Raw genomic sequence first — 25,669 nt, forward strand, 5'->3', positions numbered from 1 at the left:
CCAAAGGYAGTGACAAATACACTCTTGACTGACACAATTGCAATCACAGGAGAAGACAGCCTAACGGAAGGTGTTGGACTCTGTCTTATTTGACATTAACAGTGATCTGGAAGAGGGAGTAAATACAGGGTAATTAAATCATCATGGATTAGTTAATTATAATTTGCTAAAAAAGCAAGTAATCCAAGATCTCCTAGCATAGTTAAAAGTGTGTCAAAAATAACTATTAAACCTGGAAAAATACCAACTGGTATACCTGCAGAAAAGCAATCTGAACCCATGCCTATTCTGTGATAGGAAGGAGCTGAGAAAGCACAGATGTTTGAAGAGACCTATGTACAATAGGCACCTACTGACTTGCATATGGATATGCAATGAATAGGTAGGCAGAAGAGGGCCAGTGAAATCTTGGGCTGTTTAAGAGCACTGTGATGCAAAGTGGAAAGGAAACAGTTACTTATTTCTTGCTTGCAAGAAACTGTACATGCAATACTGTGTTCAGTTCTGAACATCTTGTTACATGATAAATAATGAGAAATTGGAAGATGTTCAACAAAAAGCAGTAAAAAGTTGGCACAGCTGACAAATGGGGCTAAACTACAAGAACTAAGTATATATGCCTAACTAAACTAGGAAATAACAATTCACAAAATATTTGAGGAGGAAACGAAGAGTTGCATGAAGTCCGCCTAAAGCTGTCTGAATAGTGTGATTTTTCCCTGTGACTATTTGCTTGAAGATCCTGAAAATTCACTTGAAAAAAGAGCTTGCTTCCTTTGTACTTACCTGCCCTCACTGAGACCGTAATAAATTAATTTTACTCATGGAAATGCTCTAATATATGTCAGTTTTGGAGTCTGGCATTCACACCAGTAACCTGACCTTGGAAACTGAGCTAGTCCAGCCTTGAAATGGAAAGGTACTTTTGAAATTGATTCTGTTCTCACATCATTTCGCACATCAGAAAGATAATAGCTGTGTCCACTATAAACTCTAATTTGATGCACAAGTTTCTGAAATATCTAACCGCATCCAAGAAGTGTTATACAGGAGGTTTTTTTCCAGTTAAGAAAAGGGATTCTCATATCTGTTTGCAGTGCCTCACAGAGAAAGGAGATTTCCGTGAGACATTCTTTGAGGAAACATCCAACACAGGGAGTTGGAGAAGGGGAAAGGTGGGGCAGTAGGTGACGGTCTTGCTCTACACACATTACAGGAGAAGCTGCCAATTAGTGGCATGCATTTCATGCTGAGACACATGTACTAGAGCAGGCAATCCAAAGAAATCAGGGACTAAAGGCTCCCCTCCCTCTGTGCCCTGCTCAGGATGCTAAGCTCTGTAACCACTGTCACAACTCTGGCCCACTGCATGCTATACAAAAAGCAGAGGCCGAGATTTCATTTTGACTGGAGTATGAATTGAATCTAATCCTTTAGTCTCACTGCTAATGTGAGTTGTGTTTCTCTATAGTCTTTCCTGAAAGTGAGATTTTCCCTTTGCAGTTCTGTCCCCTGCCCCCATCTTGCATCGCAGGTAAGTTGGGATCAAGAGAGAAATGTTAAAAAGAGCAATTGCCTGAATGTTCTCCCCTGCCCCCAAAACCCATTTCCCTGCAGCAATTTGCTCTCCGGTCTCCTGGTTTCTAATCCTCCCAGACCAGATATTTCATGTAGCTAGCAAAGGGGATAGGCTGCAGCTGATGCCATCRCCCCTCTATGGCCAGCTGGCAGATTTGCTGCTGCACAGAGCGGTTGGCTGCCTCCTCACGGAAGACTGAACACAGACTTCAGGGTATGCATTTCTCTGACAGAGCTCAGCACCAGTAAACCTCAGGAGGATACAGCATGCAGCACATTACGTGATGCCTCTCCAGACCTGTGTACATGTCAGTTGTCCGTGTACAAAGCACTAAGTTGGATGACAAATTACAGAGACAAATAAGGAAATTATTAATAAGTTGAGGGTGTTGAGCTTCTTTCCCTTTGGATTTAGCTTTTCAGACTTATAAGTTTTTCCCCTATGGACACAGGCAGTGAGTGACCTAAAAGCAGCAAGTCCTTTCCAGAAGCCATAGAACAGAGGGAAAAGGACCTAGAGTGGGGGGGGGGGGGAGGTAAAAATTGGGAACATTAAGATCTACTGTTCTGGGACTTCAGACTGTATCTGTACTTTACAGTTCATCCCAAAGTGGACAAGAACAAAAGTTTTGGATCCAATCATTTAATTTGAGGAAAGTGCCAGCGTATTCCAGTGCAAAATTTGTAAATTGGCCTCTCTTAAAACACATTCAAACTATACATTTACTATATACAAAAACCCATGAAAGGAATGTTGAACTTGTACAATGAAAGCCTGCTAAAGTTGGAGAATGGCAGAATTAAGCCATGCAATCTTACTTTAGCCTTGAGTGACTGATCAAATATTCATTATTCCATAGGATCTTGTGCTTGCACAGCACAGATGGTGTGAACACTCATGAACAATTATTCAGAGAGTAAACAGAAAAGTTCAGTGAGGAAGGAAGAATCAAGTTGTTGTTCTTTGGAGGTAAGTAGGTGCGTTAATTTAGCCATTGCCCACTGGTTTGTTTTGTTACAAGTTATAATTTGCAAAGACTATAAAGGGATCGCATGTTGTGAGTAGGGCAGAGGTATAGAGGAAGTTTCCTGCCAGTGACTCCTGTTATTGAACAAATTACCACCAAATCTATATGTAGAAGGATGACTGGCTTGGACAAAAGGCTTGAAAAGCCAAACAACCAGCAAACAGGAGAGCTAGTGAGCAGGCAGAAGTAATCATGGAGCTGGCATGGAATTTTATAGGGAGTGTTAGAAGGTCTGAGGAGTACTCTTTCTCTGTATAGGTAGAGACAAGGAAGAGAAAGTACAGATGGATTTTAGGGGGCAATGGTGGAGGATAATGGAAGAGAAAGCCAATCTATCATGTGCGTTATCTATGGGTGGGTTAATTCATGGAAGCTGTTAATTCATGGAGAATCATCTCACATCATTCAAAGGGGAAAACAGATGAGGAGAAGAGCACAACACGAGGTGACAGTGAGGTATAGAGAGGGTTGGTGAGGAGGAGAAGAGAGCAGACGCAGACAGACACCTCAAGTGGAATACAGATAAGGAAGGTGATTCATGGACATAAGTGACTATGACAGAAAAATCATTTAGTGGCAGAGAAATTGAGCTGTGGAAGAGGCCTGTTGCACTGAAGCAGAAGGTGAAATAAGGATAGAAGAGGAGGGAGTAAGTAACAAGAGAAGAACAATTTGTTCTGTTAGAAAGGAAGAGATAGGGGAGGCAGCCAGGGATTGGAGTCCAGGAAGGAACAAGAATGATATATAGGAAGTTGTAAGATAAAATAGGAAATAAGATAGCTGCTTAGGGAAGGGAAAAAGGTGAGAGTCAAAGAAAGGCACAACACCAATACCAGGAGAACAGGCRTGTCTGACTCATTATTCCCTGCTAAAATAAGCAAACACATTCCTCAAAAGTGGGTCCCCAAAACAGAAGTTCGTGCTCTCTGCCAAATGCAAGACTGCAGGATACACTGGATCACACTGAAAGAGATCAGAGATGATTAAGCCAAGGTAGAGAAGAAAGTCAAAGAAACACAGATTCAGGTGAACTACACTGACTTTTTTCTACACCCTAGAAAGCAGGGTAGAAATACAAGTAGATAATGATGATTAAGGAGATCACTGTCAGGGAATAGCAAGAGCCAGCTGCTCCCTAAGGAATGGGGAGCTAGGAGCCAAGGGTGGTCCTAACACAGGCTATATCTTCACTCATGGGGCACCTTCCCATAGGACCTGAGCAGGAAGCCAGTAACAGGGTCTACCAACAGCCACAGACACTGCAAGGGTCTGGACCAGAGCCAGGGACCATTCAGGGAGCTCAGTCAAGAGCAGCAGGAGGCAGCCCTAGAGACAAGGCTACAACACCARTCCAAAGTTCATCAGGAGACTTGTACAGAACTACAGACAAGATACAACGTACATCTGAGGGGCCCACTCAGGAGGGAAAGCTACCTACAGCATGCAGCTAAGGTCTATCCAGGAGGCAGAGCCAAAGACAGAAGTGCAGGCAGGCACACCTACCTCACCATTCACTGAGCAGGGCTTAAAGGGAGTCCCCAGACCTATGGGCAGAGGGTGTGGGTGTGGGTCCCAGGTGAGGCTGGTCAGGACCGTTAAATGCATATTAGTGCCCTCAGGGCCCCAATAAAGGTTTTTTGATTGCCACTGGGTTGATCTCATTAGAAGGTTTAGGATATCTGACTGCTGGGAGGTGTTTGAGGAAACAAATATTTCAGCTCTCTGGGCTTGAAGCTAGCATGCCAGATAGGGGGGGAGCTGGAAAGCAGGACATGAGGAGAAGAGGCTTACATCAGATTCATGTCGTCCGTTAGGAAACCTAACCAGTTTTCAGCTGAACCTGGTCAGTTTATGATAGGGATTTGTATGAAGCAGTTCCTGAGACAGCAGGGAAAAGATTGAATGGAAGGAGATTCCAGTTTCATCTCTCTAATATTTCACTTTGTCTTGATTGTTCAATATGTGACACACTGCATCATTCAATATATGCTGTTCCTTAGATACAAAAGCGTATAGGCCTGCATGAGCTTTTCCATAGTGCTTACTGCTGCAGTACTTGGGTACTTCAGAAATATTAAGGAATTTATTTTCATGACACCTCCCTTCATCTGCTTCTCCTCACTGCTATGCGAACTCTGGTTGTCTCCAAGGATCATTCCCATTCATTGGAATGTGATTGCATTGAGAGCTCAGCTGCTTTGACAAATTTGTCTGAAACTAGATGATACCTTCCAAAATTATTACAGGGGGCCTATGGATCAGAAAAATAGATGCATTGGCAGACAGGCAGACTGTGTCATCATATAAACATCCTAATTTCATAAAGCCAGTCTTAAGTATCTTCTGTGTGCATAATCTGTAATAGTTTATATTCTTGTAGTCATGCTTTCAGAATGCTTTCAGCCAGGGTTACTTGTGTCACTGATGTATGCTATGAGCATGTTGAAAAGAGTTGTTTCAAATACTAATATTCTGTCTCCATTAAACTTTCATTTTTCTGATTAACTTTTGCAAAGGTTAAAAGTTTACAGGCTGATATACTAGCAGTCTGAGGATATTATTAGTTGAGGAAAGGAACACAAATATATGCTACATATTTTATGCTATATTCTCAATCACCATCATATTGGATTTAAAGCTTTGCTTTTGTGCCTTGTTATGGCAGCTATATTCTCAAACTGTGGTTTCACGATGCAAAGTTGATTTAAGACATTTCTGCTTTCCTTACCATTTTTTCTGTGCTATCACCTTCTGTATCATGCCCTGAGTCATGTGTAAACTGGGCTGTGAAACTTAACCATGTTAAAAAAAATCACCCCTCCTTTTTTTCCTTGGCACCAGTATTTTTAATCTGGATCAATTCCCTGATTTGTGTCACAGCACAGTCATGCTGGTCCAGCAGAGAGAAGAGAAAACAGTAAAGGGTGCAACAATCTGGTATTGCTACCAAAGAGTTTGATTTGTGCATCTACCACCTGAACAGCTTTGAAGCAGGACACAGGAGGTTATAGCTTCATGGATTTTAATGCCAGGAGGATTGGTACCAATCATTTAGCTCAACCTGCTGCACCAAGTCATGAATTTAACCAGTTTTTACATGAAGTTCAATAACTTCTGGTTGATTTGCAGCAAATAGTTTAGAACTATATGCAGGTTTTACACCATACTTCCAAGAAATTACATGATAATTATTCACCTTTGCACAAAATTATTTAACCTGAATTCTGATTGGCAGCTGAGAGAGTAAGTGGACATTTCCCATCTGTATGTCCTGCAATTTTCTGATTTTTTAAACTCTTTTCAGCTTCACATAATAGCTTAAGCCCCTTGCTTTCTCTGCCCATTTCATTTCTTTTACCTTTTGTCCTTTTAGTAAATGTTGTTGTAGCTCCTTCTCCTGGGCTGCTCTCAGTCTATTTGGTGGGTTTTTTTCTACTGAATGGAGCTTAAATTTGGAAGCCTTCCAGAACAGAGCAACTGTTGCTGATTCAGAGACAATGTTTGTCTTTGGGTTCTGTATTCACTTTGTAATGTTGCCAGGGCAATTTTGGATATAGCAGTTTGCCATGACATCAGAGGCTAGTCCCTTACCTGCTTGTAGTAAAAGAACTCTTTCTGGGTCATTTTGAGTGGTTGCATACAAAATAATCACTTTATTTTGCCTTTATCTGCCTCACAGCTCAAACTGGACTCTGTCTTCTCTCCAAATGGAGAGGTATATCTATGTATGGGATTTATAATAAAGGCTTCAAAACCAGATTCTGGGAAGACCTCATATGACTTTTGAGAGGCCAAATAAAAAATTTACTTCAGCTTTTTCAAATTCACAAAGACCTAAGGGAGTGGGTATCTTGGGAGTAAGTCCCAGACTGGGTTGGACTGGATGATCTACAGAGGTCCCCTCCAGCCTCAACCATTCTGTGATTACAGTGCCTGCTGTGAATAGGTTGATGGTTCAAATTCCTGCTCTGGTCAGGAATGAAGAAAGCCATTATTTTCCTATGTCATTTGTTGATTTCTGGGAAATGATCTAATAAATGTGGACACATGTGGGTGTTTCTGAGAGAACTGAATTTCTGGCTCATACTTAGTCACTTCGGTAAATTAAGTCTGAGAGAAGCCGGCAGGGATAAATATTGCTGGGAGGTTTGTGGCAAGCTCAGCTGCACCATACGGGTTTTCTTCTTCACAGCAGTGAGTGAATGAGCTGCCACTATTTCCAAATTCACCAAACAGGTACTGTTGAAGAATAAATAAGTGACAGTGTTTAGCTGAATATTCAGACTGGTATCACTAAGCCTCTTTCTGAACAATAATAAAGTAAAAGCATAAATAGACTGGAAGAGGTATAAAATTTATGCTTTACATGAGGAAATATAACAGACTAACCTAGGCCTGTGGCAGCTTCAAGACACAACTCCATCCTCTGCCTCAATTCCCCACTGTAGGTCTTCACATACATGCCTGATTCTGCCTTAGCCCACATTTCACTTTGCTTGCTTATTGTTTTCCTCAATGTTAGCTTGATTTTCATTCATTTTAGGGCTAAGCTGTCCTCTCACTTCTACCAACATTGCCCACAATTCCATTATCAATCTGTAGCAAACTGCTTACAAATAACAGCTGTCACGCTGATACACAGCCCCTGAGTTACAGCCGGACACCACATCGTGCTGTCTGTCCTAAGAAAGGAGGAAGCGGAAAGTGGAGGGAGGCTCAGGATTTTAACAGGCAAATACCTGAATCAGTTTAATAAGTGAATAGCAAAGTTCAGTTCTCCTGAGAGTGAACGGCGCAAGTGAGTTTGGTCTTGTTCAAGGCTGTGTTCCTGAAGCCACTAAACAGTCTGGCCTGAGGGCCAACTGTTGCTGTAGAAAGACCCAGGATTAATTTTCAGAGGAGGAAGAAAACGAAGAACCTTTAGATTCTGTCTTTGATACATGGACAAAGAGTTGTAGATTTATAGGTCAGGCGTATGGGTTGGCACTGTACGTCGACAGTTCAGAGAAGTTTGGACTTGACCTGTTAACAGGCAAAATAACTCTGTCATTTACTTTGTTAGAAGTCCAGCTAACTCTAGTGACTGTCTGGACTTAGCTGGGCTTCCAGTGGTTAATTCATAGTGGCTCTAGGAGTGTGTGATTGAAAATCCACTCCAGAACTGGGCCTCTGAACTCTTTCTGAGTTTCTACCTCTGTACTGAGCAAACTTGCCAGCATGTGTAGCTCTCATTCAAGTGAAATTATGTTGGGCAATGGAATAGATGAAGCCAAGAGAAAGATAGCTTTCTGCAACTTCTCTGCAGATGGCTGCAGTTTGGAGAGTGGAGGAAGGACAGAGCTGACATAGCACAGGACCAGMCAAATTTATAAGGAATCTGTCGGAGGAAAGGGAGAAAAAGGGAGAGAAAGTCCATGATTTAGCAGAAGACCTATGCATTGGAAGAGCAGGGTTCTAAATCCCTAAAAGCTAAGCCCCAAGACCCATCCAGCACAGTGAGTAAACCAAGGCAAGCAAATACATGCAGGATTTTACACTTTTTGTGCTGAGTAATATGGAATTTGTTTTAAAATCCTGTGCAAAATTTCTTCGTGTTGTGTGCACCTGCCTCCAAAGCTTAAAACAGCAGATTCAGAGCACCCTCAAGGTACAACTTGGAGAAAGATTTGCTTAAATTACTGGGAGATTTTGGGGGGATGAGTGCACTGGCTGAAAGACCTTGAAAAGCCTTGATAACAAAGTGAAAACTTTTGTTCTGATAACTTGTAGGTGAGCTGAGAACAGAAACAGCGTAAAAACACAAGGACTTAGTGTATAAGGCCAAACACAGCAGTGTGATCGGTGTCCAGCTCCTGCAGTTGTCACATCACAGCAACTTCCTAGTGTTGGTGGCTGAGTCAATTTTAATTTAGAGAGGCAGGACAGTGTATATTGCATAGAGTTAAAAAGAAAAATGTGCTGTACTGCTGGACGTCAAAGAGGTGTTGGTAGCCAAGTGGTGGCTGATAGCTGTGAGATAAATCAGTTATTTCTTCCCCCACTCCTCGCACTGCCTGCCTTAGCTTTACTGTGAAAAGAAGGCATATTTTACCAGACCTAAGTATATTTACATGTGTTTACAATCAAAGGTTTTTACTGGCGGCATTATGATGATTCTTTTGCAGAGAAGAAAGTAGCAGAGCATCAATTAAGTGATTAAAATAACAAAAACCACCATTAATTAGAGCAATTAAGCAATAAAATTAAACTGCTTTTAAACAGCTTCTCAATAGCTATCGCTTTTAAGAAAAAGCTGTGTTTAAAGACTAATAATGTCAGATAGGAAATTATCTGCCACCTTATCCCACAAAATAAGAGTCAAAGAGTTTCCTACAAGTAGAATGTCTGCATGAGTGGATCTACTCTGAGCCCTGATTAAGGAAAACATTTTGGAATGTGTTTAAACACCATTTCTGAATAAACATGTTTTCCTGATTTGGACTTTAGTAGCAGTAAGCGACATTTCTCCAACAATAGTAAGTGTAGGAAAAATTTGTTGACTTTATAATTGCAGAATTCCTGCTGACTGAACCACTACATGGATCATACCATCGCAGTTGTGGTTATTCTCTAAACCGTAGATACTCAAAACCTCATGCTGACAGTATGAATGCCAAATGCTCTGGCTGAAAACCACTCAGTAGAGCTCCTGGAGAACCTGCATTTGATGTTGGTAGCACTGGATCCAGGATGTCAAGTTAAACACACTGATCTCCTATGTTTTCAAATAATTAATGGCAGAGCTTGAAGTCCATATTCAGTTTTTATTTTGGAAAAAAACCAGCATAAACAGCTGTTTCTAGAATTTATTGTGCCTTCATCTAAAAGTTGTTGTGATTTTTTTTTAACGTTCCTGATGCTACTTACCTAGCTGAGGTACACAGGCTAACTTTTTCCTGAACAAAACCTGCTCTTTGAGTTGCCAGCTACAACAGAGAGCACCTCGTGGCAGCTCTGAGTGCTGGAGGTCATACGAACTGGCACAGCTTGCATCAGATAATGTGATTTCCACCTCCTTAGTTGGGGGATTATCAGTAGAAGTGCACAAGATATGTGAACAGGAGATAGTATTTGCAAGAGAAACAACAGCCAAGTCACCAAGAAAACTGCTGTAGAAAAACAAGTTTTACCTTACATAACCTCCTGTATGCCAAACAAGAAATCTTACTTAGGACCAGATCCTGCTCTCTTTGAAGTAAGTGGAAAATTTTCTATTATTTGCTTCATTGTGGAGGATCAGACCCACAAGGAGCCTAGTTTGTCTCTGTAAACAGGATAAAGAAACAGAAGAAACATCCGAGACAACTTGTAAGAATTTCCTGGCAGTGAAGGTACCAATAATTAACAAGTAGAAAACTCTAATGCTTCGTATGAAAACATTTTAATCCACATTTGCTTTCCTCCATCCGTACTTACTTCTCATGGACTGGAAAGAGAATTGTGAAATATTTGGCAAATGGAAAGGAATCTGATCTAGATTCTGGTCTCTGTCAATGTGTTCTTTCTGCTTTGTAAACTCTGTATGTTCTGGAAGCACACTTGGGCTCAGCTAAAACGAGTCAGCGCAGCAGACGCTACACCTGACAGCTCTTCCTAACTTTACTATATAGCAACACATACCCTTGTACAGCCTGCAGCAGTGATACTTGGGACAGGATTACTTTAAATTGTATCCAGTGGTGGAAGAAGACTAGATGTATTCAGCTGGCCATGTCCTGACATTTGTTTCTGTTACAAGGGCATATTAATGCCCTCCATGTAAAAGAAAATGCTTCGCTGTAGTTCCTGTGGCAAAATACAATCTTAATAGGCAATTCCCCCGCCGATGATCACAAAGGAGCTACTTGAAAGAGTTTGAATGATATAGCCCATGAAATTTCAAGAGGAGAATTTTGTCCTTTGCTATCCTAAGAGGTCATATAAGTTGCATATCATATCTCTGTGTCTGTTGTCTTTTGTCTGAGGAAAGGAAATAGAAAACAAGAAAATGTCACTATCTCTAGCAACAACCCCCAAATTCAGGATATGTCGGCCCAGAAATTTCTTGCCTATTTCTTACAGTTCCCATCATGACTACTCAAAGTTTTTCTCCTGTCGGAAGTGATATTCTCAGTAGCTAGTGAGGAAAATGTGATCTAGATAAATTGCAGTGAGGTGGGTGTGTTGCTACTCCCAAAAAAAAGACCACATTGAAAAAGTAGTTATTAATGGTTTGCTGTCAAACTAAGTCAAAGGACATTTCCATGGGATCCTACAGATATCTACTTTGCACCTTGCTCTGTTCAGTGTTTTCACTAATGACTAACAACCAGATAGAGAGAATATGCATGAAACTATGTGGGTTCCAATTCTAAGAGGAATTATGTACCGTTTGGAGGACASTTTCACAGTTTGCAATCATCTTGCATCGTTAGTTTCCATGATACTGTGAATTCTGTGACATCATTACTTCTCATACAGATAGCTGCACTGTGACTACCTTTCATGTTGGCAGACTTAGTGGAGAAGCCAGAAGCTGAATGGATTGTGATGATTGAATTAACAGATCCACAACTAAGTTGATCATTGGGAGATCTAGTAGTAATAGATTATCTAGTCTCTTCAAAATGGGGTTGATAAGTGTGGTTCAAAAGTGTCAAGAAGCTTTCTGTAGCATTCTGCATTATTCARTTTCCAAACGGTATCACTCTAGCAGTGTTAAAAGTATTACAAATGGAACAGATTTCCTTCAAGAGTAAGAAAAGCAGACTTACCAATTGGCACATTTATGTCTCTCCCAAGACTTGAGCACAAAATGATCTCAGTTTTTGGGCCTGTCCCATGACAAACAATTACAGTTGTTTTCTACATGGACTTGCTTTTGTTTTTGCTAACTACAGAAAGGAAATACCTTGTATGAGGACTCTCAACTCTTAAGAGATTGAAACTCCTATTAGGACTTTCTGTGGAGGTCTGTATTTTTCCAGCATTTTATTTAATTGCTTGACAGCAGCCCAGGAAACATGAAGCTGCTCAGACCTTCATGCTGTGATATCACCCACATTAGCCAGATAAAAACTGTGTGTCTTGAGATTTTCTCTGCCCATGTGTTCATTAAATATTTGATGTGGCCAGTGGAATGAGCAAGTCAAATTATTTCTGAAAATATAGTGTTTGTTTTTAACATCCCTCTTCTCTGTCCTGTTTTAATCTCTGTGACTGAAAGGAAAGCAGCTTCCAAGTCTTTTCCAAGAAAGATTTGCAAGATAACAAAAAGCTTTTGTTGCAACGTAGTTTGGCTGATTCGAAATGTGTCACTGGTGTTCGACAATCAACAACAGAGGCTTTCCTCTTCTGCATGTAGTCAAGGAGATTACCATACTGTGACATGCAAAGTAATACACTTATGTAAACTCACTCATGCTAGCCAGGTAGATCAAATTCTGAGGTCTGTACCTAGGTGAACCCTCCCTTCACTACTACAATGTCTTCATCTGTAAGGATTAGATAAAATTTAGAAGGGATCCAGGAAACTGGCTCTTCCAGGAGTGGATTTTCAATGCATATTTGAAAAAGAGCTAAAGTTTAATGGTTAAAACACAGAAAAGAGGAGCAAAATAATATGATCGTCTCTACTCTGGACTTATACAACCTGGGAGTAGAATTTTAAGTTTTGACCACCTAAGGTTTCACACTTTTCTGGTTAGTGCAGAAAAGCAAAAACTAAGGAAGGATATGATAAGAATCTTTCAGTTGTATCAACAGAATGATCACCTGTTCTCCATAATCATTGCAGAAGGACCAAGAAAAAATCACTTTAATTTGCAGCAGGTATTATTTAGGCAGGCAGTAAGGAAAAGCTTTCAAGCTGTCAGAACAGGAACAATACTGAGCATTGCTGGGGAATCTCCTTCATCAAAGACTTTCAAAAACAAGTTCAACAAGCATCCTTGGGTGAATGGCTTAGTTATGCTTGATCATACCTTAATGCAAGGACTTAGACTGGCGCACTCATGGTCTTTTCCAGCCTTACATCTAGGATTCTAGAGGTAAAGTAGTCAATGCTCTGGAAGTCCTTTCTCACTTCCTGCTGTATTTGAATCCCTGCTTAGGCAAAGACKTTCTAATATCTGTGTCTGTATGAATGCTGTGATGCATCCACCCTCTTGCCTCCTGGGGCATGAGTCACTCGTGAAGTGCATTTCATCAAAACTGTTTCACAGTGAAGTAATTAATGGCACAAAAGGAGTCTATTCCCTTGTAACTAGTGGAAATTTTTCTTTTTTTTAAATCCAGTCATAGCTTACAATGATTGTGCCAATAATACACACAATATTGTGTTTTCCTCTTTTGCTGGGCAGGGTGTTTATTCTTCTACCAGCTGTATTCGTTTAGTGTGTTATTCATCTATTTGGTTTTACCACGTGTATATTTAACAGTTTGCAATGGGGAGAATGCACTCTTTAAACAGCCTTTCTCCTACACAGTTATGTCTTAATTGGGTCTGTATTTGTAATTAATGGAATCTGCAAACATCATCTAGTTCTAGAATACTGTAGATGACACTTAGATTTATTCTACAGATAGAACTGATTCAGAAATTATTTTGCGAAGATTGTGCAAATCATACAGTCCTAATTATCTGTACAGTATCTACCTCTCAAACTCAGAAAGTTGAAAGAAAGACAATGAATTCACATTCCAGAAGACAATAAACCAAAATGTCAAGTGTACCATAAATCTAAAGGAATAGAAATTAGCTGAAGATGCATTTCTTGAGTCTATTATGTCTGAGTGCACCAGCGACTGAAGAAGTGAGGATTATTTTGGTTTTCAAAATCCTTTGCAGAGACAGGCAGCCTTCTAGGACCAGTGGAGACAGTGACTGGTTAAGTGGCTTGAATTTTGTCTGTGATATATCTATTTAGGTGTGCCTGGGTATTTGGTTAGCATCATTTCCTTATGACTGTTAATAGAGTTCTGCCTTAAAWCATTTGCAGCTAGATCAAGAGTGAGACAGCAGTTGTTCCCCTCGAGCAGCATTATCTGAGTGTTCATACAAACAGAACCCACATCTTCTGCACACCCAGGGTCACACACAGATAAAATATTGAACTGCAGCCAGTCATAGTACTATAGAAGAATACAAGGTTTGGCTCTTTTTTTTTTTTTTTTAATCCTAATTTATTTTAATCTGGATGGGCAGAAAAGGGGGGAATTKTTTTCACATTCTGAACACTGCACTCCATGTAGTAAAAGTAAGTAACAAAAATATACAAGGAGCATTGTGAATTTGTGCTCATTCTGTCATTTCTTGTAGATTTATTTAGGTATCTTCCTCCTAGCTGATCAAAACATATTAAAAAAGAGTAGCTCCCAGCTTTTTGCTAGCCTTTTTCTATAGGTAGAGACAGGACTAGACTGAAGGCCAGACCCACCACTGTAGACTTTCTCCTTCTTTCAGAACCATTCCTGAAAGAAAACAGAAGTTTCACACTTCATTCTGTAGAGATATTGTATTCATAGATCTTATTTAATCTCTGGCCAGAGGTTTAACTATGTAATACCTCTAGAAACACAGTCCATTCAAACAAGTCCTTCCATGTGTGTGCCTRCAGAAGAAGAAATTTCTCTGAAATAAAACATGTGATACCCATCAATTCAGCTGAGAAGGAAATTGTTTGGCTCTGAGACCAACTTGATAAATACTCAAGTTAAAAAATAATGCCCTAAACTATGAACCGTTGCCACCTATACTGGACCAATGAATTGCCAATGTGGACTGCCAAAGCTTTCCTGTTCTTATCTTTTTCCTCTATTTACTTTTTTAGTGTTCCTTTTTTAGAGTATAGTTTCTAGCTGGTACATAAATCCTTTATGAATCAGACGGCAGAGTTGAATGGATGCTTCAACCTAAGGCCACTTCAGCAAACAAAGGCACTATCTTGYTGAAATACAGTAGAAGGAGCTAGTTTATCAGGGTTTCTTCTGACTCTTGATCAAGCTTTTCAGTTCAAAATACATTTCTGTCAGAACCATGTGGAAACTTATGCAATATGAAGTTGGAAAAATTTACGATTACTCCCCACTCTTCCCTATATTTGGGTTTGGATCTCTATTACAATTTCAAAGCTCCATCACAATTTATAAGTATTTTCAGGTCACAAGATTTTGGAAGGACTCATCTCTAGCAATTGATATGCATGGAACTGCAGGAAGAGTTATACAAAATCTTTTCCCAGAAGTGAGTTAGGTTTCACTGATGTGACTTAACAGTGCTGCCCTTTTTAAAGGGGCTTAGGGAAAGYTGGACAGGATCTTCTGCAAAATCTCCTGTTAGATTCAGAAAGCACAAGCAAATAACAAGGCTAGTAAATTAAAGAATGCCTAGAACTCACCACATTTTCCGTGTCTCCCGTCCTGTTGGCAAGATGACATTCTTCTGCATGCCCATTACAAAAGCAACTTCCCCGGACAATCAGGTCATAAATAGCATAGTGGGCAAATCTCTGAGGTTTCTCTAGCAGTGCTGAACCATGGCATGGACATTCCTGTCTTTTTAACAAAAGGAGACGGAGGTTGGTGAGCTTCAGAAGATCTTGGGCCTCAGGACTATAGGGATCTTCAATCTTGTTAGCCAGAGTTAAGGCACGATAAATCACCTGAAAGACAGAAGATACACCTCCAGAAACAGATGCAGGACTCTCCATATGCAGCAAATATCCCAAGGTGATGCTCAGGAAAGAGTTCCTATTTTGAAGACTGTATAAGCAATTGTGGGCCTGCAGCTAATTCCTGAACATCACACTGAGTTATTACCAGCTGACCAAGCCACAGCAAGTGACTGTGTATCGCTTTGATCTCATCTCAGGTGTGAGATTGGAAACACCCAAGTTGAACTGTCTTTCCCTGGAGTTACTGAACCCAGTCACTTACTGCAGTTCAGCCAATGTGTGGTTACTTGTCAAACTCTGATTACTTCCTCGTGTTTCTGAGCCAAGTGACAACAAGGTGTCACTCAGAGAAATACGAAGTATATTGACACAAATGCAGTATTAATGCCATCCAAATTTATCAAAGCATTTTAAGAACATAGCTTTAGCATGAGTTCTGCAGTCAGGTAAACTAAGGCACTAAAGGGATCTGTGAAAGGAGTGAAAAAACTGATCAGATTTTTGGTTTGCTCACTTGAACTATGTGCTAGAAAACACAACCTGGCTTAGGGTGAGTAGGGATCAAAAGAACCCTGTTTTCAAACAAAACAAGACGTGTTAATAATTGGAGAGGAGAAATAGCTGCACTGCAGTGAGCTTGCAGGGCCAAAGGCACTTTGTGCCTACCCACYGTTTGAGAGTTGTTACTTTTTTACCAGGACTTTTATGCTGTTCTGATTGCTCTCCAGAGGAGCAGCAGTTTGTTTTTGGATATCACAGATCTGATTTGGTGCTTAACAGTGACCAAAGTGACATGTTTTATTTTAGCTCATGTACCACTCTGCCCTTCTGTATCTCTCAGGGTGTATTTGTTTCTGTTGGTTTTGTTGTGGAGAGGGTGTCAATGGAGGGCTATCACAGTCCATGCCAATGAGCTAGAGAGCTGGTTGCATTCGTTCCCAGGCTTAGATGCTCTTTATGGATGTGTTAACTCCTATCTGAGAGCTGTTTTCTCCTCTGGTTGAGTTTTGCCATCATAGCAGAGGGACTTGCCCTCGGGGTTCTTTGGTCCTGCTTTATGAGCAGTGACAATCTCTGTCTGGCTAACTCTGTTAGTGGAGTGAAAGCTTTGTTTCCACAGGGATTCCCCCTTTCCCTCTCTCTCTCTCTTTTTTTCTTCTATTTTCTTTCTAGTGAACTGACTGATTTAAATACTTGCAGGATGTAAAATATTTTTGTTCCTTTTTGCTTGCAGGAGCCAGAAAAGAGCTTGTGGTTCATGCTTGGAAGATAATTCTGTTGCATGTTGATGGCACATGGGGAGATAACCCCCCTTAAAATAACAGTGTCAGCTGCCAGACTTAGCACAGAACTATACCTGACAGTAATACAGCAAAGGCAGTGGTACATTTCCCACCTGTCCACAGCATTTTCTATTCAGTTAATTCTACACTTTTTTCTTTTCTTTAATTCTCTTCCTTTTATTGTCAGCTATTTACAAAGCTGCAGATAGACCTGTTTGGTCAGATCAGAGGTGTCCGTACTTCCTTGTCTGATGGAGCTACGGGCAGATTGCCCAGGCTGTGCAATGCAGGTGCCCGCATTCCCCTGACCAATGGAGCCATGAGAAAATAGCCCAGTCCTTTCCACCCTGATGTCTACATTCCCCTGATTAATGGAACCATAAGCAAATGACCCATTCTGTTTTGTCCAGGTGCCCAACATTCCCCTTATTGATGGATTCACAGGACAAAGACCAAATCTCTTCTGTSCAGTTCCCTTAATCCGAGGTGGTCCAGTCTTTCCGGTGGAGGCCAGTTTCATGAGCCCCCTCTCCCTCCCTCTAGACCCACACGGAGGTGGAGTGATTTCCTGGAGTCCCGAGCACTTGGTCGTGTACGGACACATGTCTTCGTCCCACACGAGTGTGTCAGTTCATCTAAGGCCAAGGCAGTGAACTGGGTGGAATTGTTCTGCAGAGCCTCCTAACCCAAAGGATCTCAAAGCAGGGTTAAAAACTAACTTCTAGGACATTAATGGCTGAAAGTCCTTGTGAAGGTCTCATAAAATGCCATAAAACAGAGGAACCAAGGGGTAAAGCAGTGTGTTCAGTTATCATTTTTTATAAGCTCCATTCTCACACTTGGCTTTCTTGTCTATGCCTTCTCTAACATGCTTGGTAAAAATGTTCTCTCCTTTCAGGAGAGCTCTCCTAAGGATACCTGACATATCACTGGTCCAAGGATATATATGTTAGAGGTATCTTGATCCAGAACAAGACATTTTAAGAAAGATAACCAGTATGTCATTAGCCTCTGAAAGGTCTGTGCCAGTCCTGCCAGTGACTTCCTTATACACACCTGGACAAGAGGCTTAGTGTGTCTGTGCCCCAGAGTCCCCACTTGCGAACAGGGAATCATAGTATGGATTTCCCCACAGGAGATAGAGAAGGAAGGTGAATAAGGGGAAGATTAAGAGTTTTTCATTGTGCTCTTCTGAAAGAAATGACTAGGTAATGGTCAAAGTGTTTCTTTTTACTCTACATCTGTGGTATTGTACTTCTATTTGATGACAATGGCCTTGCTTTGTGCTATGTTAACCATGAATGATGTCTTYTGTGTTGTGCTACTAGAAACCTATTCTGTATATATTACAATGCATTTAAAGATATGGATTCATGTTTTGGGATCTCCAGTCAATTATCCATCCTCACCATGTGTTAATTGGTATCCAGATAGCAATGAGTTCCTTAGGYCAAAGGAACAGCTGTTGGGTGCTCYTCTTTCAGCACAGTGCCATTTGCTATCATGAAGTGGTATCAGTTTTTCTTTCTTTGCTTGACAGCTTGGAAAAAAGCTTAGGTTCCCTGTGGGTTTATTGTTTTGCAAATATTTTCATTTCAGGCCTTGCATCTCTTAAGGAGAGTTGCTCTGGCATTTCCAGATCCCCTTAGAACTCTGAACATCTATTTGTCAGTAGAGATGTTAATAGCTTGGATGTCCCATAGGGATTGCGACATCCTTTTAAGAAACATCAGTATTCCATTCCAGTTCAAATACAAGAGTTTGCTTGTATGATTAATTCATGACATATTTTTGCTTGGAATAAGCTCAGTGGTGAGACTGGATTTGTTCATCCTTGTTTCTCCCAAAACAAGACTTGTTAAAAGTTAAAGATCTGATTTGAGTGACATAACATTAGTGAAGTCTTTTGGGAGCAGCATTTAGATGTTCTTCTTGGGTTCAACAACCACCAAGGAACTAAGCTTTCCTAACTTTATAAAAAACAAAGATATTGAAGACTTACATAAACAAAGACATTTTGTGTCAGCAGAGTCAAAGTGGATAAGTTGTGCCAATGTAAAGTATGTTTAGGTGAGCTTCTTTTTGGACTGAGGTAACAGTTTTAATTAGTATTTAAACCAGCTTAGCAACATTATTTCAGATATGCATAAAACTTGAATGGAATTTTCTCCTCTCTCTCCCCTTCTGGGAGACACATTCTCCTAGAAATTCTGGAGATTAAAACCCTTGAGCACAAACARGAATATAATGTAATCACGATTCCTTGGTTCATTTTTAGTATTTGATTGGATATGTCTGTTTACATTATAGTGGTGGTTCTTAGGTCTTCCTTAACATATGGATTACTTTACTGTCAAGAGTAATATGTTGCAGTCCAAAAATTATATTTAATCTCTTATGTGCATTGATTCAAATGATTGTAGGGTGGGATCATTTTTTAAAACAGATCTGATGTCTCACCTTACGTGTTTCTGAATTATTTATCCATAACTGCATAGTTTACCTAAAAAAAAAAAAAGTACCCCCCTTTTTTTTTCTATACTAAAAGCACATGATGGTATTTTAAATGCATGTATTTGAGTTTTTGGTTCCCTAAGAAGAAATGAGTCCCTGATTAGGAGACAGATTGCTGGTGGTTGTATATATGGGCTTCTAGTTTTGTATTGCCCAAGGAAGGGTTTTATTACTGCAAAGAAGGAAGAGATGTCACTGTAGCCAAAATACAGACTTGGGAATTTGACTTCTTGTTCAAATTGCGCAGCATAACTTTCAGCAAATACTCTGGCCTTACTCTGGTCTGGACTGCTAGTGATTTCAGTAGGAATCAGAGAAGGCTACTGCATGCCCTGCTTACATTTTTTTTAACAGGACACAGCTTCTCAAATACTTCGCAGGAGGGGAGGAGGATGAATAAATTTGTCTGTAAAATTCTGTAAGGTTCCCTATAGATGTATGCTTCATATGTGCAAAATTTTAGAAATAATAATAATAGGTAAAAGATAAGAGTTTAGCTATCTCAACCATTTCTACACAAATGTTTGAAAGATCTTTAGATTAGAAATGGATCTAAGTTTTAATGAACTCCCAGAGTCATGAGCTGTAGGAAGAGACACTTCTCACTGCGTTATCTGCTTTTTTTTTTTTACTTGACAAGATTGCATTGTGCTTTCAAAGCCTATGAGGCAGGTTCCTTCTATACACATGAGCATTTGATTCTGTCTTCTGCTTAGCTTAAGAGAAGCAAGATTTATGTTTATTTCCCAGGGATATTTTACAAATATGCAGCTTTTCAGTATATTCATGTAAAGGATATCAAGAAAGTGTAATGAAAAAGGAAATATATTCCTATAATTAAGATGCAGGCTCTGAAAAGAGTTTCCCAGTGTTGCTCACCATAAGGTTATGTCTCATCTAATTAAGTCTTTATCTAGTATCCAGCTCCACAAAGCTCTGTTCTTTTTTTTGCTGTAACAGTCTGCTCTGAAATTCCCCAGTGTTTTCTCTAAACATCAGTGTGTAGCTTTCATAAAAGCAGCATACGCTCAGCTAGAGAAGAAAATGTGCTGCTGATTAAGACTGCTAAGGGCTGAGGACACCCTTAAGGACACCCTTAAGGACACCCTAGAAAGCTTTCAGTTTCCACATACTTGGGTGGGAGAGGAGGGTGTTCAGCACTTCTGTAGAGAGCCTCAATCCTTTGTGGAAATAATACATCCTAATTCCTGAGTTTCCCTTATAATCAGAAACTGACACTGTAGCTGAATGCTGAGTAGGACATTCATGCTTATCTCCATATCTGCTATCAAGCGCATATTTGTCATTCTCATTTTTGAAAGTCAGTCAGCTACGCCTCAAAAAGATGGTCTCTATCCTGTCCTCTCTTGACCTTTTTAAGAGCAAGGAGGTTTGGAGAATGCTGTAAGTGTGCAAAGCTAAAAAAGACAGCCACTGTTAGAGGATCTGTTTTACTGTACACAAGTTGGCACAGCTTCACAGGGGTGGTGTTTTATCACCAGTCAAGAGGATCATCTTCATTCCAGAGACAGTGTCTCAGATTTTTGATTTCTTGCCATTCACTGAGTCCATGTTTTGCTTCTCTGTCCTTGATGCAGATAATTCTGTTTTCTTAACCTGATCTTCCAGCCAGTATTAGTCAGAAAAGATGTGGATACAACAAAGTTTCCCCTTATTGCAAGCTCATAGCCTTAGGTCAAGGAATATGAGTCATAATTGGAGGGCAGTGGTAATGCACGGCCTCCTACAAAAGAAGATCGCTGTGCAGAACAAGAATTTGATATTTCAAATCATCCTTAAGCTATGCTGATCGTGTTGCACACAATCAATCAGGTTAATGAGGTCAAAAATGTCTGTGTGCTTATACTAGGCCTGTCAGAAGGAAGCTGCAGTAAACACTCTCATCAGTCCTAAATCCTCTTCATTAAGAGATTTTTATGTGAGTTGATTTTGTTCGTAAAGGAATAGTAAACAATTGTGTCTTAGAATTTTTCCTACCTGATGACAAATATCCTCTGATCAATTTGACAGAGCCCCTTGACTTAAATTCATTCTTCCATCTTGTGGTACAGTGCCAACACAAAAGTGGTCTTTTTCCTCTTTTGAAATACTGTTAAGAACATGAAGAAAGTCCAGCTATTCTCTTAGCTATTAGAAGACTAGTCCTAGTGGTTCAGGGGATAGCATTTTTAAATCAAGATCCACTCCTTTTCTGTCCTTCTGGACAATAAAATTTGGAAACCAGTTAAATATAGAATACGACAGTTTGTTAAAGAAATAACTGTGGGTTTAATTTTTTAAATGTCTCTGATCTGTGTAAACCCAGTTACTATCAACAAGTAGCATCTTGAATTCATTCTGTGCTTTCAACAACAGAAASGGTCAATGTCCCTTCAATTTGCATTTGCTTTGAGGTTATTCCAGTAACCCAGTGTGTCATTAATATTAATATTTAAGCATTGCTGCCAGTATCACAATGGGGAAAGAATGTACAGTCGAGGTTAGAGGCAGACAAATCTGAAGTGTCATGCAGACTTTTTCTCCTCCTCAAACTTAGTGTTTCCTGTAGGTTCAGGTTATCCACAGATGTAAATCCCAATATCTGTGTAGAAAGGCAAGGTTTGTAGGGAGAAGCAGTATCCTTTGTCAAACCAGCTAATGTAGATGGAATTCAATACCTAAAGTATTGTGCACTAAAACTGTTCTTCAGGTTGCAGTCTGTGTACAGGGAATGGATGCAATTCCCTCCATTCCACACAACATCATCTTGCAAGAGCTTGTGAGGACCAGAGAACATTTCCATGCTGCCACCACAGTGCAGCATCATTTTTCATTATGAGAAATGATGTTTGCTCTGAAATGGGGCAGGGCAGCATGAGGGGTTCTATGATTCAGACAATTCTACTGGGAACTGGACTGAGAATGAAGAAACTCATTTCACACTGTCTGCTGAATTGTCAGGAAAGTTAAAACACTTAGTCACTATCAGTGTCAACAGGACTAGAGCTATATTCTCATGGGAGAGGATCCATCTCTCGTAAGTGGGGCCACTTATAACACTAGCTCTTGGCTGAAACCTTACACATGAACAGATGTAGAGAAGTTTACAGTCTCGCCATGACAGCGATGTGTGAACAATCATAGAGCAAACAGCAAGTGTTCTTCTGCCTGGAGTCTAGAAATTACAGCAATGAATACATAAGATTCATAACATTTTAGATAAGATTTTTTTCTCATTTGAGACTTTAAGAAAAGTCATGGCTGCAACTCCACTAAACTTTTATGAAACAAGGTGAGATGGACCACTGATTTGATATCTGCTGCCTAGTATGTCAGGAAATGCAGAAATAATGCTYAAGAAGATAACTGTGTCTTTCTGGCTAGGTACCAAATGTCTGTGAAATGGCTCATTACAAACCAGGTCAGAGTAGGACACTTGGTACTCTCCCGAAGTTCACTTGCCAGGGATGGTAATCCTGGACCAGTCTCATGTCAGTTCAAATTCCCCTCAGACACAAACCCTTGAGCCCCTTAATTCTTCCTCCAGGGAAGCAGGGCCTGGCAGTGCTATCTGCTTGTTTACACTGCTGGTGTTAACTGCTTCCTCTCAACTTGCCTCTGCATTTTATCTCCTCTACAGTTCAAGTTAAACGAAATGCTGAACAGACAGCCCTAGTCATAACATTCAGGCACGTCCCTTCAGGAGTGACTAATCCCTCCTGGAATCCTTTCCGGCTGGAAGTTGGAATAACCCAAGCATTGTGTGGCTTTGAGAGGCCTGGTGAGTGCTGGACAATTCACTACAGCGCAGTACCCTGTCCTTGCATTTCAGCTACTAGGAATCAACCTTGTGATGTGCTGGGCATGTTTCTTTTAGGTGACCCCACTGCTGTATGAGTTCAGACCTTTAAGAAGCAACTGAAACCTTAATGGTGACCTCATGAATTATTGATGTTGCCATTTAATGAGGTATGTATGTTCGTGGGGATCCTTCTTTGTTTACCAAAAGGCATGAAGACTCTAAAAGAAAAGCCTGAGAAAAGACAGCAAAAATTGTGGGTATTTGGAACAGTCAGGTACATTCCACACATAGCCCTGTCCTTGGACTGGTTTGGTATCTGTGCAAGTGATCCTGCTCTGTAGTAAGCATTGCTCATGGAGTCCTTGTAGATGGAGAGGGGCAGCAGAGGTCTCCAATGGCAGTGCAGAGGCAAAGACCTTCCACAGGGTTGGCTGTGGCTTCTGTTTGAACAGCCTGGTGGCTTTTGAAGTAGACAGAGCTGCATGTTGCTTTGACACTCACAGAGTATCTTTAAAAGAGTGATTGAAAGTCTTTTAGCTACAAAGTGAGTCCACTCATCTTTGAAAAAAGCATTGCTGCGGACTTCGGTCCCTAAAGAGGTCACCACAGGCTCAAAACAGAGAATGAACAGGTCTTCTGTGCAAGGCACATTTAACATGTTGCCATAGGAACCAGTTACCTAATTCAGGCATACACAATTCTTCTTGCCCCCAGTGAATTCCAGTAATGGGTTTATTATATCACACTTCATTGGTGTCATCTGTCACCCAGACACTCACATAAATGAACCAGCCTTTGATTTTGTGCTGCCTTCCACTAGGCAGACCCAGCAGTGGATGGGTCTCCTTTTGGGTCTTGTGGTTGTAAGCTGGTCAGTTTTATATGCAGCTTTGCATGCTAATGTCTTCTTTACATGTTCTTTACATGTTCTTCTTGAGGAAGAACATTTGTTTTCATTTCCTGATATTCTGGTTTATTAAAAATGCACCCTTAATCTCTTAAGATCTTTGAGAGCATGTGCTGTCAGGATGCAGGTCGAAGCATTTCCAAACCCTTTTTCCCCCAGATGGTGTCTGAACTGCAAGTCACACTAATGTCTGATGCAATGTTGTGGTCATTTCTCCTTTTGTTTGAGCCAGAATTTTGATTTACATTGGCTGAACTGAAGGTTCATTTTAGGCTTCATGACTACACAGTACAGTGCTTTGTTTGTCAGAAAAACAGATGGATGGATGGATTGGTTGGTTGGTAAAAAAGATCTCAGTAGCATTTCCTGTAGATGCATTTGCAGTAGATGGACAGACCTTAAAAAGGTGGGGTTGGTTCTTAGTTCATGATGTTATGTTGGAGGTTGGTATTTTGAAGCTGAAGAGCATAACAGTAACTATTCTTCCTACAGGATAAAGATTAGAAACACTTGTTCCCCATTTAATATGAAATTTGTTGTAGTGCTAAAAGTTAACAAGCAAAACGTAGGGTACTTAACAGGCTGGTCTGGACATAAGATATGCTGGTGGAGGATTTTCACTGAGAAGTTTTTGCAAGTATAGAAAGCTAGGTGTTGATTTTGCAGAGCTGTTGTGTTTAAAAGTAGATGCAACCAGAGAAAACGTAGGAACAGCTAGCTAGAGAGGCAAGAAAGCAAAGGGCAGAGAGTGATTTACTTGCAACAGGATGACTTTTTGGTGAGCTATCAGCTGGGAAAGGAGGCTTTGAACATTGTGCAGAGAAACCACCTTGCTCAAAACTTCCTGAGTTCTGGAAAGCAGGACAGTGTGGCTGTTCTTTGCAAAAACCAGGATTGCCTGACCTCTTCAACATCTTCTTTTCTGAGTACAAATTATTTGTGAGAGTGAGTACTGGCTAGCTGTTTAGGTAAAAATTGGGACCATTGGGACAGAGAGGCAATTTCCAATTAAGCTGGAGCTGCAGTTAAACCAAAATAGAACAGTCAGTAGAGATGTTCACAGGTATCAAAGATGGTTGAAAAATCAAAAGAAGTTTTCAAAAGAACAGGTGATTTCACAGGAGAAGTTAAAAAGGCATCTGGAGATTTCCCAGAAAAGGTTGGGAAATGACCTCTTGGTAGGACTGGAATACTCACTGCAGCAGTGAATTCGAAGTGCTGGACAGACTGGGAATCTCATCTGTGAAAAATTCTACCTGGAATGGCAATACGGATCAGAAATAAGCAATAACCTCAACAATACAAACCAGTAGGCTTGCCACAAAGAGTCAGGAATAGCCCTGTAGACTTGAAACCTGGTAACAGCTATGAGTTTCACGAGAATTTAAAGAAAGACCTGAAAAATGACTTCTTGAAGAATATCAAGGGTCACTGCTATACTGGAAATTTGCTGTTTGAAGATAGAATTGGATCAGCCAGAAAACTTCAGCAAGACAGTATATTTAAAACCGTTTTCTACCTCATTTGTAACCCAGAGAGGCTGCACTGTGCTAGCTCAAAATGAAACACCGCTGTCTCCGAAATGAAGACTCTGTAACAAGCTCATTGGGTTATGATAGGCAAGTGGGTGGATGGACAGAAAAAAGGGCTTGATTTTTAAAACCAGCTTGACTATCTTATTCCTAATGAACTTCACTTGAATATTCCAGATGTGATTCAAACTCTTGACATGATGTTCAGAGCCAGCTGTCAGTCTGAGCTGGCCTGGACTCTGCAAAAATTTGAAAACAAAAGAGAAAAAAGGAACTGTACTGAAACTGGCAAAAGTCCTGCGGACACTTAAGTTTTTGGCATATCTACTAACA

The 25,669-nt window shown here is 40.4% G+C and overlaps 2 protein-coding genes across 2 annotated transcripts in view; one reads left to right on the forward strand and one right to left on the reverse strand.

The window, feature by feature from the left end:
• Positions 1-25,669, forward strand: part of UROC1 (urocanate hydratase 1) — a 125,703-nt gene that overhangs the window by 38,192 nt on the left and 61,842 nt on the right. Inside the window, exons 4-6 of the mRNA XM_026087996.1 lie at positions 2,439-2,548; positions 22,736-22,876; positions 22,973-23,064. Of these exons, the coding sequence (XP_025943781.1) occupies positions 23,060-23,064 (5 nt within the window). The 5' untranslated portion in view covers positions 2,439-2,548; positions 22,736-22,876; positions 22,973-23,059. The remainder of the gene's footprint in view (positions 1-2,438; positions 2,549-22,735; positions 22,877-22,972; positions 23,065-25,669) is intronic.
• The window catches only part of LOC112976585 (netrin-4-like), a 53,105-nt gene that overhangs the window by 16,248 nt on the left and 11,188 nt on the right, over positions 1-25,669 (reverse strand). Inside the window, exon 3 of the mRNA XM_026088005.1 lies at positions 15,023-15,286. Coding sequence (XP_025943790.1) covers positions 15,023-15,286 — 264 coding nt within the window. The remainder of the gene's footprint in view (positions 1-15,022; positions 15,287-25,669) is intronic.

Source organism: Apteryx rowi, unplaced genomic scaffold (genome assembly GCF_003343035.1).
Source record: "Apteryx rowi isolate R43461 unplaced genomic scaffold, aptRow1 scaffold_75, whole genome shotgun sequence".
In the NCBI taxonomy this organism is placed as follows: domain Eukaryota; kingdom Metazoa; phylum Chordata; class Aves; order Apterygiformes; family Apterygidae; genus Apteryx; species Apteryx rowi.